Raw genomic sequence first — 19,419 nt, 5'->3', positions numbered from 1 at the left:
TCGTGCTGATAGAAACTGTAGATCAAATGGAGGCTTTGCAGAGTCTGAGGTGTGTCTGGGCTTGATAATAGTGAGGTGATCTTTGTATTTATTTCTCTGATTAAATGGAGGTTCAGGATATTCTCCTGTCTGCTACTAATTCTGATCATTAGCAGAGGATAATGAAATGATCTGATCTCAGTGTGACATGTACTTAGTTAGATCAGTGTAGAGTCACTCAGCTGGTCTGATTAGTCATTGATTTGCTGTTAAAACACACATTTCTTTGTAAAGAAAATATTGAGTGCAGCTGATGAACATACTGAGACAATCTGTTTTACTAACTTTCTGAAACGTCCTGCTGCAGCAGCAGAGTCACAACTTCTTCAGGAGTTTCTCCTTCTGCTCACATTCTGCTTCTTATTGGTTTGGTTGAACAGAGTTTCTCCTTAACTTAGCAACAGATAGAATGGAAACAATGGCACATGGCATGAGGAGAGGAAGCACTTCCTCCTCTTCCCAAGATGGGCATGTGGGCGGAGCCAGTCCAGCTCCTGAAACCCTGCAGGTTCTGAATGAGGCTCAATGATCAAATATTCAACTGGCTGGAAATCAAGGACAAGCTGGATTTGGGACAAAAAACTTTGGCAGATGAATTTCCAGCAACAAAACAAACATTGAAATCATGAACTTCAACAGTTTGTCAACTTAAATCTGAATGTGGAACAAGTACTTTGTTTTTAATGACGATGATGAAAGTCTGACAGAAATGAACAAAGAAGCAATGACAAAATGGTTCAAACCACAAAGAGATGAAAATTAGTGATATTGAAATAACTAGATGACTACAGAAATGTCCTGTCGTTCAACAACCGGCACAAATTCTGTTCAGAGAGCAAAAACAACTCACAAGCACGCACGCACGCGCACACACACACACAAGCACACACACAAGCACACACACACAAGCACACACACACACACACACACACACACACACACACACACACACACACACACACACACACACACACACACACACACACACACACACACACACACACACACACACACACACACACACACACACACACACACACCTTTTTTATTTCCTTTCTTCGAAAGTTTTTTGTGTTGAATAATGTCCAGATCTATTCTGAGTCACATTTGTACTCAAGTGAGAGTGAGAGAGTGAGCGAGAGAGTGAGCGAGAGAGTGAGAGACAGTGAGAGAGACAGTGAGAGAGAGAGTGAGCGAGAGAGAGAGAGACAGTGAGAGAGAGAGTGAGCGAGAGAGAGAGAGACAGTGAGAGAGAGTGAGCGAGAGAGTGAGAGAGAGACAGTGAGAGAGAGTGAGCGAGAGAGTGAGCGAGAGAGTGAGCGAGAGAGTGAGCGAGTGAGCGAGAGAGAGACAGAGTGAGTGAGCGAGTGAGTGAGTGAGCGAGTGAGTGAGTGAGTGAGTGAGTGAGTGAGTGTGAGTGAGTGAGAGAGTGTGAGAGAGACAGAGCGAGCGAGTGAGTGAGTGAGTGAGTGAGTGAGTGAGTGAGAGAGTGAGAGAGTGTGAGAGTGTGAGAGAGACAGAGTGAGAGAGACAGAGTGAGTGAGTGAGTGAGTGAGTGAGTGAGTGAGTGAGTGAGTGAGTGAGTGAGTGAGTGAGTGAGTGAGTGAGTGAGTGAGTGAGTGAGTGAGTGAGTGAGTGAGTGAGTGAGTGAGTGAGTGAGTGAGTGAGTGAGTGAGTGAGTGAGTGAGTGAGTGAGTGAGTGAGTGAGTGAGTGAGCGAGCGAGCGAGCGAGCGAGTGAGTGAGTGAGAGAGAGAGAGAGAGAGAGAGAGAGAGAGAGTGAGAGAGAGAGAGAGAGAGAGAGAGTGAGAGAGAGAGAGAGAGAGAGAGAGAGTTCCCAGAAGAGCTGGTGTCACGGTGACCACGACTCTTCAAACGTCACAAACAAACAAGGAGCTTCCAGGAGGAGAATCGATGTCAGCAGTCAGAGTTTGCTCTCAGGAGGATGTGCCATGTGCCATGTGGCGGTGTGGCAGTGTGGCAGTGTGGCGGTCAACAGGAAACAAGTTGAAAATCGTTACAAATGGAAAAAAGTCAGCTAAAATTGCCAAATGTAGTATTGAAACCTGCCATCAATGCAACAACATTAGTTTTTGGTTACTATATCATAAAAGTATATTTAGAAGTTGAGGATCTGTGCTAACTTCATTTTAAAAGTTGTGTTTTGTTTTGTGGCTCCAGACGAACTTCATCTAGTGGGAAGAGGCAGAAACGCCTGTAGACCTTTTGAAAACCATCTGATTTCCTTCAGCAACCTAATCCAAGTTACAGTTCAGAATCGTTGTACAGTGAACGAAGACGTGTGACACATGTGCAGGTTCTTACTTGTGCATGTGCTCCAGCCCAGCGAAGACCATCACCCCGTAGGACAGCCCACTCTGGACCAGGAAGTGGAGGGAATACCTGCAGACAAACACATGGAACTCACATCCTGCTCACCTTCATCGGCTTCCACTTTCAGGACTGAAATAACATTCATCCTGACTGGATTGATTTTCACCGTTGAAACGACAAAATGTGAGAGGAGTGTGAGTTTCTGCCCCATTTCACAAAATAACTGGAGAGGTGGATGTGCTGCACGGTGCTCAGGTTTCCCTCCACAGCAGCTGCAAGAAGCTTCACTGGATCAAACAGACGGACATTTACCAACGAAACGTGTCGAGTGGCAAAATACAAGCAACAAATACAGGAGAGGGATCTTTTAAAGTTCACTGGACTTTACACCCGTCTTGTTAAAATGTCATTTCATTCAATTGAAACATTTTAACTCGTTTAGGTTTTGTTTTAATGGAATGAAATGTGATTTCTTTTGTTCCTTCAAAGAGATCAAAGCTGTTTGAGTTAGCTATGATCAGTAAGAGGAGACATGGCTGTTAAGAATGTTCTTCTCCTTCCTTATTCTTTCCCATATTAAACCTGATTTACTGGTGGTATTACCACGTGAATGTGTTTTTCATGAGAAAGAGGAAATGGCTTCATTAGAAAACCACCATGCTAACAAGCATGTGTTCCTCAGAGGCTGGAGGCAACATGGAACCACCACGGAACATGATGAGGAACATCAGAGGGAACCGTCACCTCAACCCCACGGTCTGATCCTCAGTGTAGAACCCTGAAGTTCTGCTCTGCTGGACTGAAGCAGGTCCAGGTTCTGTTGGTTCCGTTGCAACCGGATCACACGTTCAGCTAATGATGCTAAACGTCACTAAAGGTCAGCAGCAGAAACATGATCGTGTCTTGAAGACGTCTGATAGAGACAAATGTTCCCCAGGGAACGTCTGGGCTGGAACCGACAGAAGGAGCCCAAAGAGAGGACAGATGTTAGACCCGACTCACGTCTCAGACGACGTCATGAGACCAGTTTCTGCAGGTGAAAAGTACCTTTGTCCTTCAAAGTCTATTTCTGTGCTCATGGAGCCGATCCACAGGAGAAGCTCCCCCCGGAGACACCGACAACAAACCTTCTCCTACATCGTGTTCATTGTGCTGGACTCAAACGTCCAGGTTCAGGATTTGCTGCTGCGCCGTCGGTATTCTAACGTCACTGGAGGAGAAAAGGTGATTCTCACCGTAACCTTTCTCACGTTGGGCCCTAATGATGGGATGATGTGATGAAGAGGTGAAGTTCAAATTAAAAGAATCTTGTGACGTCTGAAGTGAGAACGTGTCTGGAGGCGTTTTGAACTCACAGTTTTCACTGATGCTGCTGAACTCGGGCTGATTTGAACATCTGCCCTCGCTCTGTTGTGTCTGAATGTCACTGCAGCAGGACATCCACTGTCCATCGTCTCCTGTCCGTCCGGAGCTCACACTGCGTCTCCACAGGAGGCCAGCAGCTTGGAAACACGACTCATCTGTTCCTGCTTTGCTGAGTCACTGACTGGAAGACGATCCTGGCTCCGCCCCCTCCACCACTCATCCAATCATCTAGTAGCAACAACAGCCGTCTGCTGAGAGCAGCGCCGGGCGACTGCTAACATTTCCACTGGCTGCCAGCAGGGGGCGACGCTGGATCCTGTTCCTCACTAAGTTTGCTGTACTGGTGCACACTGGTGCACACTGAGCCACACTGGTGCACACTGAGCCACACTGGTGCACACTGAACCACACTGGTGCACACTGAGCCACACTGGTGCACACTGGTGCACACTGAGCCACACTGAGCCACACTGGTGCACACTGGTGCACACTGAACCACACTGGTGCACACTGAGCCACACTGGTGCACACTGAGCCACACTGGTGCACACTGAACCACACTGGTGCACACTGGGCACACTGGTGCACACTGAACCACACTGGTGCACACTGAACACACTGAACCACACTGGTGCACACTGGGCCACACTGGTGCACACTGAACCACACTGGTGCACACTGAGCCACACTGGTGCACACTGAGCCACACTGGTGCACACTGAGCCACACTGGGCCACACTGAACACACTGGTGCACACTGGTGCACACTGGTGCACACTGGGCCACACTGGTGCACACTGAACCACACTGGTGCACACTGGTGCACACTGAACCACACTGGTGCACACTGAACACACTGGTGCACACTGAACACACTGGTGCACACTGAACACACTGGTGCACACTGAACCACACTGGTGCACACTGGTGCAAACTGGGCCACACTGGTGCAAACTGGTGCACACTGAACCACACTGGTGCACACTGAACCACACTGGTGCACACTGAACCACACTGGTGCACACTGAACACACTGGTGCACACTGAACACACTGGTGCACACTGGGCCACACTGAACCACACTGGTGCACACTGGTGCACACTGGGCCACACTGGTGCACACTGAACCACACTGGTGCAAACTGGGCCACACTGGTGCACACTGAACACACTGAACCACACTGGTGCACACTGGGCCACACTGAACCACACTGGTGCACACTGAACACACTGGTGCACACTGAACACACTGGTGCACACTGAACCACACTGGTGCAAACTGGGCCACACTGGTGCACACTGAACACACTGGTGCACACTGAACACACTGGTGCACACTGAGCCACACTGGGGCACACTGAACCACACTGGTGCACACTGAGTCACACTGGTGCACACTGGGCCACACTGATGCACACTGAACCACACTGGTGCACACTGGGCCACACTGGTGCACACTGGGCCACACTGGTGCAAACTGGGCCACACTGGTGCACACTGAACCACACTGGTGCAAACTGGGCCACACTGGTGCAAACTGGTGCAAACTGAACACACTGGTGCACACTGAACCACACTGGTGCACACTGAACACACTGGTGCACACTGAACCACACTGAACACACTGGTGCACACTGGGCCACACTGGTGCACACTGAGCCACACTGGTGCACACTGAACACACTGGTGCACACTGGTGCACACTGGTGCACACTGAACCACACTGGTGCACACTGGGCCACACTGAGCCACACTGGGCCACACTGGTGCACACTGAACCACACTGGTGCACACTGAGCAGCTCCCAGTGGCACCGTGCCAGACGTATTATGGGGCAATAACCGTCCAATGGGGTATCAGTTACCATCTGATGGACCATTAGCCTTGGCGAGGACGAGGAGAGAGAGGCTGTGGGGGAGGAGGAGGACACAAGCTTCTTTACACGTTAGCTTAGCATGTGCAGAACGTGAAATCCTAAATGTCCGGTGAGGTTTGTGGTGGTTTCACACGTCGGTCACCAGGGAAACGTCTCGGGATCGTCTTGTTCATCACGGTTAACAAACCTCAGTGAAGCAGAAATGAGAGGGAAAGGAAGGACGTGTCCGGTGAGGAACGGAGAGAAAAGTAGGAATGTTCCTCTGTTCAACATCCAGGAAGATGATGGGAAATAAAACATTGACATTTCTTTTCATTCTCTCACATTTTATTAACCAGTAACTGACCCATAAGAGGAAGAGGGGGAGGGAAGGAAGGAAGGAAGGAAGGAAGGAAGGAGAGGAAGGGAGGGAGGGATGAAGGAAGTAGAGGAAGGAGTGAAGGAAGGAAGGAAGGAAGGAAGGGAGGGAGGGAGGGAAGGAAGAAAGGAGAGGAAGGGAGGGAGGGAGGGAGGAGAGGAAGGGAGGGAGGAGAGGAAGGGAGGGAGGAGAGGAAGGGAGGGAGGAGAGGAAGGAAGTAGAGGAAGGAAGGAAGGAAGGGAGGGAGGAAGGAAGTAGAGGAAGGAGTGAAGGAAGGAGGGAGGAGGGAAGGAAGAAAGGAGTGAAGGAAGGAAGGGAAGGAAGGAGTGAAGGAGTGAAGGAGAGGAAGGAAGGAAGGAGTGAAGGAAGGAAGGAGTGAAGGAGAGGAAGGAGTGAAGGAAGGAGTGAAGGAGAGGAAGGAGTGAAGGAAGGAGTGAAGGAAGGAGTGAAGGAGAGGAAGGAGTTAAGGAAGGAGTGAAGGAGTGAAGGAGTGAAGGAAGGAAGGAAGGAGTGAAGGAGAGGAAGGAGTGAAGGAAGAAGTGAAGGAGTGAATGAGGTAAGGAGGTAAAGAGGTAAGGAGTGAATGAGGTAAGGAGGAAGGAGGGAAGGAGGTAAGGAGGTAGGAGGTAAGGAGGTAAAGAGGTAAGGAGGAAGGAGGTAAGGAGGTAGGAGGTAAGGAGGGAAGGAGGTAAGGAGGTAGGAGGTAAGGAGGTAAGGAAGGAGAGCAGGTGACTCACCAGCCGAAGCAGAAGAGAGCCAGGTAGAAGGAAGGAGGTAAGGAGGTAGGAGGTAAGGAGGAAGGAGGTAAGAAGGTAAGGAGGGAAGGAGGTAAGGAGGTAGGAGGTAAGGAGGTAAGGAAGGAGAGCAGGTGACTCACCAGCCGAAGCAGAAGAGAGCCAGGTAGAAGGAAGGAGGTAAGGAGGTAGGAGGTAAATAGGTAAGGAGGAAGGAGGTAAGGAGGTAAGGAGGTAGGAGGAAAGGAGGTAAGGAAGGAGAGCAGGTGACTCACCAGCCGAAGCAGAAGAGAGCCAGGTAGAAGGAAGGAGGCAAGGAGGTAGGAGGTAAGGAGGTAAATAGGTAAGGAGGAAGGAGGGAAGGAGGGAAGGAGGGAAGGAGGTAGGAGGTAAGGAGGTAAGGAAGGAGAGCAGGTGACTCACCAGCCGAAGCAGAAGAGAGCCAGGTAGAAGGAAGGAGGTAAGGAGGTAGGAGGTAAGGAGGTAAATAGGTAAGGAGGAAGGAGGTAAGGAGGTAAGGAGGTAGGAGGTAAGGAGGTAAGGAAGGAGAGCAGGTGACTCACCAGCCGAAGCAGAAGAGAGCCAGGTAGAAGGAAGGAGGTAAGGAGGTAGGAGGTAAGGAGGTAAAGAGGTAAGGAGGAAGGAGGTAAGGAGGTAGGAGGTAAGGAAGGAGAGCAGGTGACTCACCAGCCGAAGCAGAAGAGAGCCAGGTAGAAGGAAGGAGGTAAGGAGGTAGGAGGTAAGGAGGTAAATAGGTAAGGAGGAAGGAGGTAAGGAGGGAAGGAGGGAAGGAGGTAAGGAGGTAAGGAGGTAAGGACGTAAGGAAGGAGAGCAGGTGACTCACCAGCCGAAGCAGAAGAGAGCCAGGTAGAAGGAAGGAGGTAAGGAGGTAGGAGGTAAGGAGGTAAATAGGTAAGGAGGAAGGAGGTAAGGAGGTAAGGAGGTAGGAGGTAAGGAGGTAAGGAAGGAGAGCAGGTGACTCACCAGCCGAAGCAGAAGAGAGCCAGGTAGAAGGAAGGAGGTAAGGAGGTAGGAGGTAAGGAGGTAAAGAGGTAAGGAGGAAGGAGGTAAGGAGGTAGGAGGTAAGGAAGGAGAGCAGGTGACTCACCAGCCGAAGCAGAAGAGAGCCAGGTAGAAGGAAGGAGGTAAGGAGGTAGGAGGTAAGGAGGTAAATAGGTAAGGAGGAAGGAGGTAAGGAGGGAAGGAGGGAAGGAGGTAAGGAGGGAAGGAGGGAAGGAGGTAAGGAGGTAGGAGGTAAGGAGGTAAGGAAGGAGAGCAGGTGACTCACCAGCCGAAGCAGAAGAGAGCCAGGTAGAAGCCCAGCAGTGTGGCCACCACGTGCCTGATGAAGGGACTGGTCTTACTGGGGTGGAGGTAGATCCTGAACCACACCGCCATCAGCAGGGCGAACAGCTGACCCGCCACAAAGTTCACCTGCACGGGACAGACACAACCATCAGCTCCATCTGGACACACGTCCACCGCTGGACACACATCCACCGCTGGACACAGGTCCGCCGCTGGACACAGGTCCGCCGCTGGACACATCAGCTCCGTCTGGACATTTCCTTTGTCCTTCCCCAAACCAAACCACATTTCAATGCAGAACGTCCAGCTCAAATCCAGACACTTCTTTTTACAAAGTCGTTCATCTGGTGCAGTGAATGCATCATGATGACTTCCTGACAATTGCATCACTTTCTATTATTGTACTTTGTTTCATTAAAGCTGATATCAAGCCTCCACTTTAAAAAGATGTTTATTTACACCAACCGACTGCCACCAGTGGTGAGCAGGGAACAGAGATTCCTCAAGGGAACAGAGATTCCTCAAGGGAACAGAGATTCCTCAAGGGAACAGAGATTCCTCAAGGGAACAGAGATTCCTCAAGGGAACAGAGATTCCTCAAGGGAACAGAGATTCCTTAAGGGAACAGAGATTCCTCAAGGGAACAGAGATTCCTCAAGGGAACAGAGATTCCTCAAGGGAACAGAGATTCCTCAAGGGAACAGAGATTCCTCAAGGGAACAGAGATTCCTCAAGGGAACAAACAAAGCTGAACCTTCACCTAATAAAAACACTTACACATGAACTTCACTCACATTCGGAGCACTGAGTACACGTTGATGTTTTATTACATTCAATCAGAGCCAAAGGTTGAGCTTCAACACAGCAGAGTGACTGTGGCTTCACATCGTGTTACAGACCAGAATGACTGACCCTGACCACACTGCATTCTCCTTTGTGCTCCTTAATAACAATTATAGTATGATTCCAACACTTATATTTATTTACAATGAAAACAAATAAACACTGTCTAACTACTTATATACAGCTTGGTGTGAGTGTGTGTGTGTGTGTGTGTGTGTGTGTGTGTGTGTGTGTGTGTGTGTGTGTGTGTGTGTGTGTGTGTGTGTTAAGCGTTGAAAACCAGGTGATGATGGTTTTTGATAAGTTAATGAGAAAATACTTTAGTATTCTATATATATATATCTATATCTATATATCTTTGACAACCCAGCTGGTGGTGAAATGACAGATAATGATAGAATTAATTTTATTGCTTTATATTCGATCCAACTTACTCATACGTTTGGTTAATGGCAGGCTGGAACACCAGGCCTGGACCGGACGGCCCTGGACCAGACGGCCCTGGACCGGACCGCCCTGGACCATCAGTCCTGGACCAGGCGGCCCTCCTCTCCACAACACGGCTTATTAACCAGCTTTTATTGAGTTCAGCTGTTTTAACTGGTCAATTTATTTCATCCATCATAGCATTTTTTATAATTTAGCACTTTAATCCAATTTTGTAACTTTTACTATTTAAAGGTATACAGGAGGATTTTCAGGAATTTTAGGAAAGAACCGCCCTCTCCACCGTTTGAAAAAAATGCGCATGCGCAATGCTGTACCTGCTCCCGAGACGGAACGCCTACTAAAACGCGTGCGAGAGACGTGCACGAGCCCAGTTCTCCTCGTGCACGCTCTGTTTACAAGTCACAAGTCGGCATCGCTCACATAAGCTCACTTTACAAGAAGATTTGCACCAGAGGGGGTGAAACTGTGTAAAAATGTCAGAGAATAATGCGTCGGGTCGGCCACCGGCATGATGAGGACCGTGTGGAGTGAGCTGCGTGCAGGGACGAGCACGTACGACGGCCTTACGTCATATATCACCAGAATGATTGACAATTGGGAGGACCAGTTATTTTGATGATCCACCCGGAAGAAGAAAATCCTCTACTATACCTTTAATGCATGTTAGCCGCTCAGGTTTTAGCCGCTATACTTGTTTTAGTGGTTTTCTCGAAAGTGGTTTGTTACACTTGTAATATTTCCGTGCCCGAGGATGAATAGTAATGTATTGTTGTACAAAAAGAACCCAGTTTAAAATCACAGCAGCGTGAGGAAATAAATAAATAAATACATTTTGAAAAAGCGGTCTCGACGTCGGGCTAAAAACTTTTAGACAAATGCTTAGAATAAGTGAATGATTTGTGCCATTGCAGTGGCCTCGGATGAATGGTAAACGTTAGCAGCTGTATCTCTGAAAACAAACAAGTGGCAATGTAAAGATGTCTTCACAGGAGACGGCTGGTCGTGACGCGTCCAGGTTGAACTGTTGACGACCGACTGTCCACACGTTAACAAGCTTCTTCTTCTGTGTAACAATACTTTACTATTCTTCCTCGCCCACTAAAATGTTGTAAATAATTCACTGATTATAATAAGTAGTGTAAATGTTTTTAGCCGACATCATTACTCAGCTTTTTCTTTACTTCCCCCGATGTGTCTGAGTGTAAAATACTTGACTTTTCATCCTCGATCACGGAGATTTGACCAATAATTCTAATGATTAGAATCTCCTCTATCTGTGATGAAACCTAAACCCCCATCACCGGCGGAGAAACTCACGCTCATCACACTTTCACTCACAACATGCCAGTGAGTAAGGCGACCATACGTGAGCAGCACGTGTAAGGACGCACATCTTATGTTGTAAACACGTACGACTCAATGCAACGCAGCCGCTCACAGCCAGGCGTGGCGTGCTGGCCACGTACGTACGCCTTGCCGTGCCTTGCCTTGCTCCCTCCCTGCTCTGGCCACTCCCTCCCTACGCTTTCAGAAAAACATGGCGGCCGTGGCCTCGCCGGAACACATACAGACTAAAACACACAGGGTGGCTTGTGAGCGTCGCTTAAGTTAACCCTTTCACCGCTACACTCTGTTTGTTAAACTCCTGAACCTTTCTGGATTTCAAAGTTCCTTTTGTCACTCCAAAGTTCCCTTTGTCACTCCAAAGTTCCCTTTGTCACTCCAAAGTTACTTTTGTCACTCCAAAGTTACTTTTGTCACTCCAAAGTTAGTTTTGTCACACCAAAGTTCCTTTTGTCACTCCAAAGTTCCTTTTGTCACTCCAAAGTTCCCTTTGTCACACCAAAGTTCCCTTTGTCACACCAAAGTTCCCTTTGTCACACCAAAGTTCCCTTTGTCACACCAAAGTTCCCTTTGTCACTCCAAAGTTCCTTTTGTCACTCCAAAGTTCCCTTTGTCACTCCAAAGTTCCTTTTGTCACTCCAAAGTTACTTTTGTCACTCCAAAGTTCCTTTTGTCACTCCAAAGTTACTTTTGTCACACCAAAGTTACTTTTGTCACTCCAAAGTTCCCTTTGTCACTCCAAAGTTCCTTTTGTCACACCAAAGTTACTTTTGTCACACCAAAGTTACTTTTGTCACTCCAAAGTTACTTTTGTCACTCCAAAGTTCCTTTTGTCACTCCAAAGTTCCCTTTGTCACTCCAAAGTTCCTTTTGTCACTCCAAAGTTCCTTTTGTCACTCCAAAGTTACTTTTGTCACTCCAAAGTTACTTTTGTCACTCCAAAGTTCCCTTTGTCACTCCAAAGTTCCTTTTGTCACTCCAAAGTTACTTTTGTCACACCAAAGTTACTTTTGTCACTCCAAAGTTACTTTTGTCACTCCAAAGTTCCTTTTGTCACTCCAAAGTTACTTTTGTCACACCAAAGTTACTTTTGTCACTCCAAAGTTCCAACCTGGGAAATGAGACTTGATTTACACACTGAAGTGTAAAAGTTACAGGAACTGATGAGTTGGCGATGTTTGATGTGTGTCCTGTGTTGGTCTGTTGTGTCTATCTATCTATCTATCTATCCCCCCACACACACACACACACACACACACACACACACACACACACACACACACACACACACACACACACACACACACACACACACACACACACACACACACACACACACACACACACACACACACACACACACACACACACACACACACACACACACACACACACACACACACAGGCTTGTCTGATGTGTTTGCGGTCCCGTTAAGCGACTGGTGCCTGAACACATGTTCCTGCAGTGTGTGTGTTTCAGGCCCACAGCTCCGTCTGGCTGCTGGGCAGTGAAGGTCTGTGGGTCCTGCATGATTGATGAGAGACCGATGTAGCGCCCAGGACAGGAGTGCTGTGCAGCGTGAGGCGGAGTGGAGAAATGGCCGCCGCCATCCTCAGGCTGTATTGTGTGGAGCTTCAGGAGTCGCTGGCCTCTTTCCGTCTGCCGTTGTTGCAGCCGGTTATTGTTCCAGGACGGAACCCAACGGGGACTGTGATGAGTTCCATTAGCAGAGAATCTGAGAGGAGCTGAAACAAACGTCTGAGCTCCTCCCGGTGCGGCGGTCTGAAGGAACACAGGCCACGGTGGGAGTGTTTCTGTGGTATCTGAAAGTACCTGTATCCATCTGGGCAACGCAACCAAAAGGCAGTTGTGCCAAGGAAATGAGATTATATCCATCCAGTGAACAGGTCTGACCCCCGCTGGGGGACGGTCGGTCAAGAAAGACAGGATGGACCAACCCCCCCCCCTGAGTGCTCCGGGCCCCGCGGCCACAGCTCAATATGGCGCCCACTGGCTGGTATAGAAATCGTGATGGAAAGTGTTGATCAGATACACAACAACCATGAAATCTGCAAATCATCAATCACTTTACAAATCTGAAGAGCTAAAAATCTAATTCGATATGAAAACAGCCTTGCCTCATTTTAGTCACTCAAACTACAACAAATTAAAACCCGCGTGTCAGCTGCACTGTACAGCTAAAAGGGGTATTTTCAAAGTTTATGGCGAATAAAATCAATCTGTAACCACAAAACATGTTCAACCGTTATAATAAATACAACAAAACTGAAAGTTGTATTAACAGTTTTACTCAATGTACAAAAACTGCATTTTTTTCATTTGTGAGAGTTCTTCACTACGATTCTAATTATTGAATCTGATTTTTAGCTGTTTGAGCCGTTTTTAGAGGTTTAATCTGTTCCTAATCCATTTTCAATGGATTTATTCTTCTTTTTTTTTTTTTTTTTTTTTAATCATTTTTGTTGTCAAGTGACTTTTACAAGTTTATTCATCTGATGTTTCAGCCCCTTCAAAGTTGTCCTTTCTTCTTGTTTTTTCCTTTTTCTTGTTGGTTATAGTCTTTTAGCTAACTTCAAACAATAAAAAAAAAACTTCAGCCATCTTCATTTCTAATCATCTTGTTGTACATTTGTTAGTTTTCCATATTTGATGAGCCATTTTTGCAATTGCCTCATTCACAAGCTGTTCATACCAGTGTGCTATGGAGCCACTATGGAGGGGCTGTAGAGCCACTAGCTAGCCACGGCTCCTCCAGCTTCTGCCCAGAGAAGCTGCTTTGTTAGATTTTAAGACCCACAGAGTGATTGACGGGTCCATGTGCTGAACAGCAGTCCATTCCATCGCGGAGACCAAAATAAACCTGCGAGTTAAAGAGCAATCACGGATCTCCCAAAGCCCAAACAGACTTTATAGAGCCGTGAAAGTCTTTGTTTTTAATCTCAGTGTACGAGAGCTGAAGCCGAAACCAGTTTACTGAGAAACAAAGTGGAATCTGAGGGAACTATAATGTGGCTCTTTGTAGAAGTGTGATGTGGGGCGAGAGTCGCCCCTCCCTCCCGATCACAACACGCTGCTTTGTGAGCAAGGAATTCCATGAGAGAGTGGAAGGGTGTGACAGAGGAGGCGTATTGTTCAGGGCTGCAGCCTGCAACTGGAAATCCCATCGCTTCACACATCAAACTTCTTATGACACCAACAACGTTCCCACAGCGGCAGCTGCCACTGTGCAGTGACCTGTGACCAGCATGTGGCACTAGAAGAAATATAAAGTCTGATTAACTCCACATTAGTTTCAGGACTCTGTTTAAGGTCAAACATTTCATCACTCAACTTTCTGTTTAGACTAAACCAGAACAAAATGAGGCAAAGGACACGTTTATTTGCCGTAACGTGAAGGTTTCCACTGCCAACGGGAGCGTCCAGCTAATTTCATGGATAAAATCACGACAAATATTTACCCTTCACTCTTTTTGACGGTTCAGACAGCTTTACCAGCACGTTACCATGGCGACGTGTGAAAACGACATGCTGGACTGTGTGTACAGGAACATAGGCGGTGTGTAGAGTCACCCCCGCCCCCACCTCATACCACACCTCCACCTCCACCCATCCCTGCCTGCCGCCCACAGCTCACGTGGACGAAGCCAACCAGGGGGCACCGTGAGTCTTCGGCAAGGCAGCGGCAAGGCAGGGAGACGTTCTTAGGATTACGCATCATCTGTCCTTGGACTCCTCTGGAGATGTGCTGATGATGTCATCACCTCCCCAATCACACACCCTGGTTACATGCAGAGGTCAGAGCTCTGCGAGGAAACAGGGATGCTGCCTTCGGGGAAGGTGAGGCATCAGGACTCAGAGAACCAGGAGAGACCTGATCACAGCCACACAGACTCAGCAGACCCCCGGTCATTGACCTCCAGGAACATGTGGAAGGACACGACCAGCACACACTACACCAGAGATGCACAACGCCCACGAGTACCCTCTGTACATGGAGTGGTTCCAGGCCCACAGTGATGACCCCAGCACCCCACCAGCAGCAGACACACCCCCACCACCCTCAGTGGGACCCGGGCAGAAGTGAGGAGGACCCTACAAAGGATCAAAGCTTGCAGAGCAACAGGCCCCGATAACATCCCTGGTGGGTTCTGAAGGACTGGGCTCACTGAGTCCGAGGTGTGGACATCTACAACACCTCCGTCTCACAGGCAGTTGCTCCATCCGGCCTCCAGACTGCCACCATCACCTCCAAGACCTCCACAGTGATGACCTGAACGACTACTGGCCGGTGGCCCTCACCCTGGTAGTCCTGAAGGGCCGGCTGGTCCACATAAAGAGTCCACCGTGGTCACTGTGGACTGCCACAGGACATCTACAGGTAGAACCAGTCCACTGACCATACCCTTTCCTCAACGGTCCACACGGCCCTCAGCCACCTGAGAGCAGGAAGTCATACCTCTGTTTGCCCTTTCATCACTCAAACCCTGGTAAGGAACCTGGCAGCACTCAGACTGAGCCCCCCCCCCCCCCCCCCCCCCCCCACACACACACACCCCCTGAGTCCTGGACTTCTTCACCTCCAGGACACAGAATGTCAGGATCCATGAAATCTTCTCCACCCCATCACTGTCAGCACTGCCCACCCCCACCCCCCCCCAAGGAATTGTGTGGAGAGCTCCCTGCTCTTCACCTTGATAACGTAGGGCTGCTCTGCCACACAGCCCAGTGGCCATACAGAGAGTCTGCTGACGACAGACTGTAGGGAAGCATCACCAACAACAAGTCCAACCACAGAGGAGGTCAAGCAACTGGAGACTTAGTCCAGAGAAAACAACCTCTGCATCAACGTGATGATGACGGACTTTAGGAAGGGCAGACCCCCTGGTGGAGGTCTGGAGCTCTGCAGCCCTCCAGACCCCCTGGTGGAGGTCTGGAGCTCTGCAGCCCTCCAGACCCCCTAGTGGGGGTCTGGAGCTCTGCAGCCCTCATGAACCAGCCTGCTTTTGCACCAACATCACACATATATCTATCAGTTTATTACTGTCAATATTGTATACTGTATATTGTTCCTACGTTATATTACCTTTCTACTTCGATTCACAATTCAATTCAATTCAATTTCAGTCTTTACTTATTTATGTTTTGGCGTCGCCGGATCTCGAGTATGAAACTTTGTACCATGGTACGATTATTATGAATCCTTGGATATATGAAGACTTACGAGACGTATCAGAATAAAAGCCAAAACAACGGGTGTCAAACCTGCAACGTCAAAGGGCCGAAGTTTTCCTCTCAGGGTTTCACAAAGAGTGGAGGTCAGAATGCTGACTTGATTAACGTACTGCAAGCAGAACGGCGTTAGCATCACTGACATACCAGGACGTGAAAACCAGCTAAAGGCTGGAGGCAGAAGAAGAGACTGAACCCTCAACATGAGCCTGAACAGAAAGATTTTCAGGATTCTTGCATTTTGTTGTTAGGAAACAAGGAGAAAACTGATGTTGTCAATTATCAGACGGAACTAAACAGGAAGACTTGATGCAAACTATTTCAACAACTTGAGCAATCTGCTAACGCTCAGCACGGTTAGGCTCGAACTGTGGTTGAACATTTAGATCTGATTCAATGCTGGGGAATTTCTGAGGTGGAACTCCTCCTTCTTCAAATCCAGAGTTTTAACAGTGCGTCCATTATTAAACCACATTACGATAGAAGTGTTGGCAATCTTGCTTCTTTACACTGAAAGACGCAATATTGTGAAAATGATTGTACTTTTAATCAGCGAGTGAATACGCCAAACACAACAATCCATCTTTGAAATCCTTTTGTGGCTGAAAATGACTCGCAAAAGAAAAAATAGGGCTTTATTAAGTTCTTAGATTTTGAGTCATTAATAAATACGAGCAAATCTAAACATTTGTAAAGATGAACAAACCCGGACACGTTTGCAAAAGATTCAAAGAGAAAGTTGAACCTGACCTGCAGCTCTTGAGCCAAATTGACCCTTTCAAACGTGTAAATTATAAACAATGCAACAGATTTAATAACTGCTAGTTATCGTCATAGCAACACCTCGACAACAAACCAGAAGTGATTTTCACTACATCACCGGACAAGTCTGGAGACAAGCAACAAACATCAAGCGATGCTGATTGGTCTAATTTGATGTCATTGACATATTGTTCATCAGTAATTGGTGAAACTGCTACTAAACCCTCCTCTAGCGCCCCCTGCTGTTCATGTTTACAAAATATAGACAAGGGAGAAATATGATCTTTTATTGTAGATTATTGATAGAAAACGAAGCACCAACGGTTCAGGGCCCGTATTTTGTTGGTATAAACAAATTAGTGTTTATTATTCTATAGTTGCCACCGATCAGATTTGAAGGAGGACGAATTTCTTTTTAGCACAAATGCCAGTTTTCAGACCTAAAAATTGCATTTTAAACCATAAATATCTAACAGAATCAAGTTTAAAGTCAAAATCAGATCAAAAATCCCCGTATATTTCGCACTGTCATTTCTAATTTTTTTGGTGAATGGTTGCAAAGCACAAAAAAAAAAAGGTTTTTAAATGGTTGAATGGTTTCGAAGGACGAAATAGATGATTGCCACCGAGGCATGAAGAGAAACTGATTGATGAAGGATTAAAGTAATAACAATAATGGCTTGGATTGACAAAGTACTTTTTGTTGGGTGATTCAAAGTGCCTGTAGAAACCATGAGTCCGTCACAGCGGTGTGAAGCTGCGCTGCAGCACGGCGGCCTGGAGGCAGGCTGACAGACGTGCTGCCGCTTGGCGCCTGCAGCCAATCCACCGCCGGCCGTCAGGCGCCGTTCGTCTCCACTGGCCAAAGACACCATGACATGATAGAGCGGGACTTGAGAGACAAACCTTTGGTTATTTGATACACTTCACCACTGAGCCGCGGTCGGCCAACAACGGACAATGTTTCTGAAGAAAACCACCGATCAGCTTGTAAGGATCACGGTGCATCTGATAAAACATTTAGTCGGTCTGAAACATTCTGCCATATTTTAAATCAAGTGTGAGATATTAAGATATATTAAGAAACCTGATACTATTTAAAGGTATAGTAGAGGATTTTCTTCTTCCGGGTGGATCATCAAAATAACTGGTCCTCCCAATTGTCAATCATTCTGGTGATATATGACGTAAGGCCGTCGTACGTGCTCGTCCCTGCGTGCAGCTCACTCCACACGGTTCTCATCATGCCGGTGGCCGACCCGACGCATTATTCTGGGACATTTTTACACAGTTTCACCCCCTCTGGTGCAAATCTTCTTGTAAAGTGAGCTTATGTGAGCGATGCCGACTTGTGACTTGTAAGCAGAGCGTGCACGAGGAGAACTGGGCTCGTGCACGTCTCTCGCACGCGTTTTAGTAGGCGTTCCGTCTCGGGAGCAGGTACAGCGTTGCGCATGCGCACTTTTTTCAAACGGTGGAGAGGGCGGTTCTTTCCTAAAATTCCTGAAAATCCTCCTGTATACCTTTAATCATCACTGATTTTTATGGAGTTAAATGTGAAGAAAGCAGGTGACATTTATCTCCAATAGTTCAGAAACACAGAAAGTCTGATGAAGCGTGGATCTCCATGTGAACCGCTGCAGCATCATGCAGCCCGCCGGCGTCAACGACTCCAATCATTTACAGCAGCTTCAGCTCAGACAAGGAGAGACGGACCTGCAGTGAATCCGGTGGACGCCAGCAGTTGTGAAATAAGCTGTCAGAATTAAACAGGAGGCTTTAGAAACGCCACATGTCGGGCGACCTGCTGCATTTCACTCACAGATGTGACCTTACACCGCGAGTCCACATTCTAGACCATCCACACGGACCAGAGCATCACTTCCTCCGGGTTCACAGCCGAGTGTCGGCGCCACCACCAGAGCCATGATGTCACCGCCACGCCTCGGCCAATCACAGGCAGGCTGAAGAAGCGTGTGAAGGAGACGGGGCAATATGTGTTTCCTGTTAGGATACGCGTTTATTGAAGAAACACTTTGCGTCCACACCACTGAGGTGTGCTCCTCCACTACTGATCGGCCTGGAACACCAGCCCAGTGTGACTGGCGCTGCTAATGGCCATTACTAGTAAACAAAAGCTAGAAACTCTTGTATTGCACAGTTGGGACTTTGGGATCCTGCGACCGGAGCTGCTGGCAAACTACACTACAGTTTACTTGGCAGAGAAGCAACCATGTCTTTGTTTTGTCTCTTGTCACCTGGTTCAGCGATCCATGTGCTCCTCCAGCTACACCTGCAGCTTCCTGTCATATTTACATCGTCACAAAATCCTCTGGAGCTCTTCAAAAGGTTCCCTGCTGCTCAGGGCCTCTGAAGCCCAGGCTGACCTCAAGCGGGACCCACCGGCACAAGAACAGTATAATAATCTATAAATCCGGATAGTGAGAAATCCCCAACACAAAGAAATAAATGTACGCCGATATTTAATTCTATATCTTTTTACCAAAAAATGTAAAGAGCTGAGATTTATGAAGAAGTTGAATTGAATTTCAACATTTTTAAATTTCTAATGGTGCGTCCGTATTTCTAAACAAATCTGTATTTCTCTTTAAGGTAAAGTTGAAAAAAGTCTGTCTCTACTCACGACGTCTGCAGTTTCAGTATGTTTGGATTTTTGATTTACCCTCACAGTTACTAAAATTACACGGCAGCCAAGCAGAGCTGAGACTTCTCACACTGGGTTCATCCACACCACGG

The 19,419-nt window shown here is 47.7% G+C and overlaps 1 protein-coding gene across 1 annotated transcript in view; it reads right to left on the bottom strand.

Annotated features, from left to right (window-relative positions):
* mboat2a (membrane bound O-acyltransferase domain containing 2a) overlaps positions 1-19,419 on the bottom strand; it is a 72,141-nt gene that overhangs the window by 25,784 nt on the left and 26,938 nt on the right. Inside the window, exons 2-3 of the mRNA XM_080513407.1 lie at positions 7,993-8,138; positions 2,363-2,440 (exon numbers count right to left, since the gene is read on the bottom strand). Coding sequence (XP_080369533.1) covers positions 2,363-2,440; positions 7,993-8,138 — 224 coding nt within the window. The remainder of the gene's footprint in view (positions 1-2,362; positions 2,441-7,992; positions 8,139-19,419) is intronic.

The sequence above is a fragment of the Blennius ocellaris genome (genome assembly GCF_963422515.1).
Source record: "Blennius ocellaris genome assembly, chromosome: 17".
Taxonomy (NCBI): domain Eukaryota; kingdom Metazoa; phylum Chordata; class Actinopteri; order Blenniiformes; family Blenniidae; genus Blennius; species Blennius ocellaris.
This window is presented reverse-complemented; position numbering and strand designations above follow the sequence as displayed.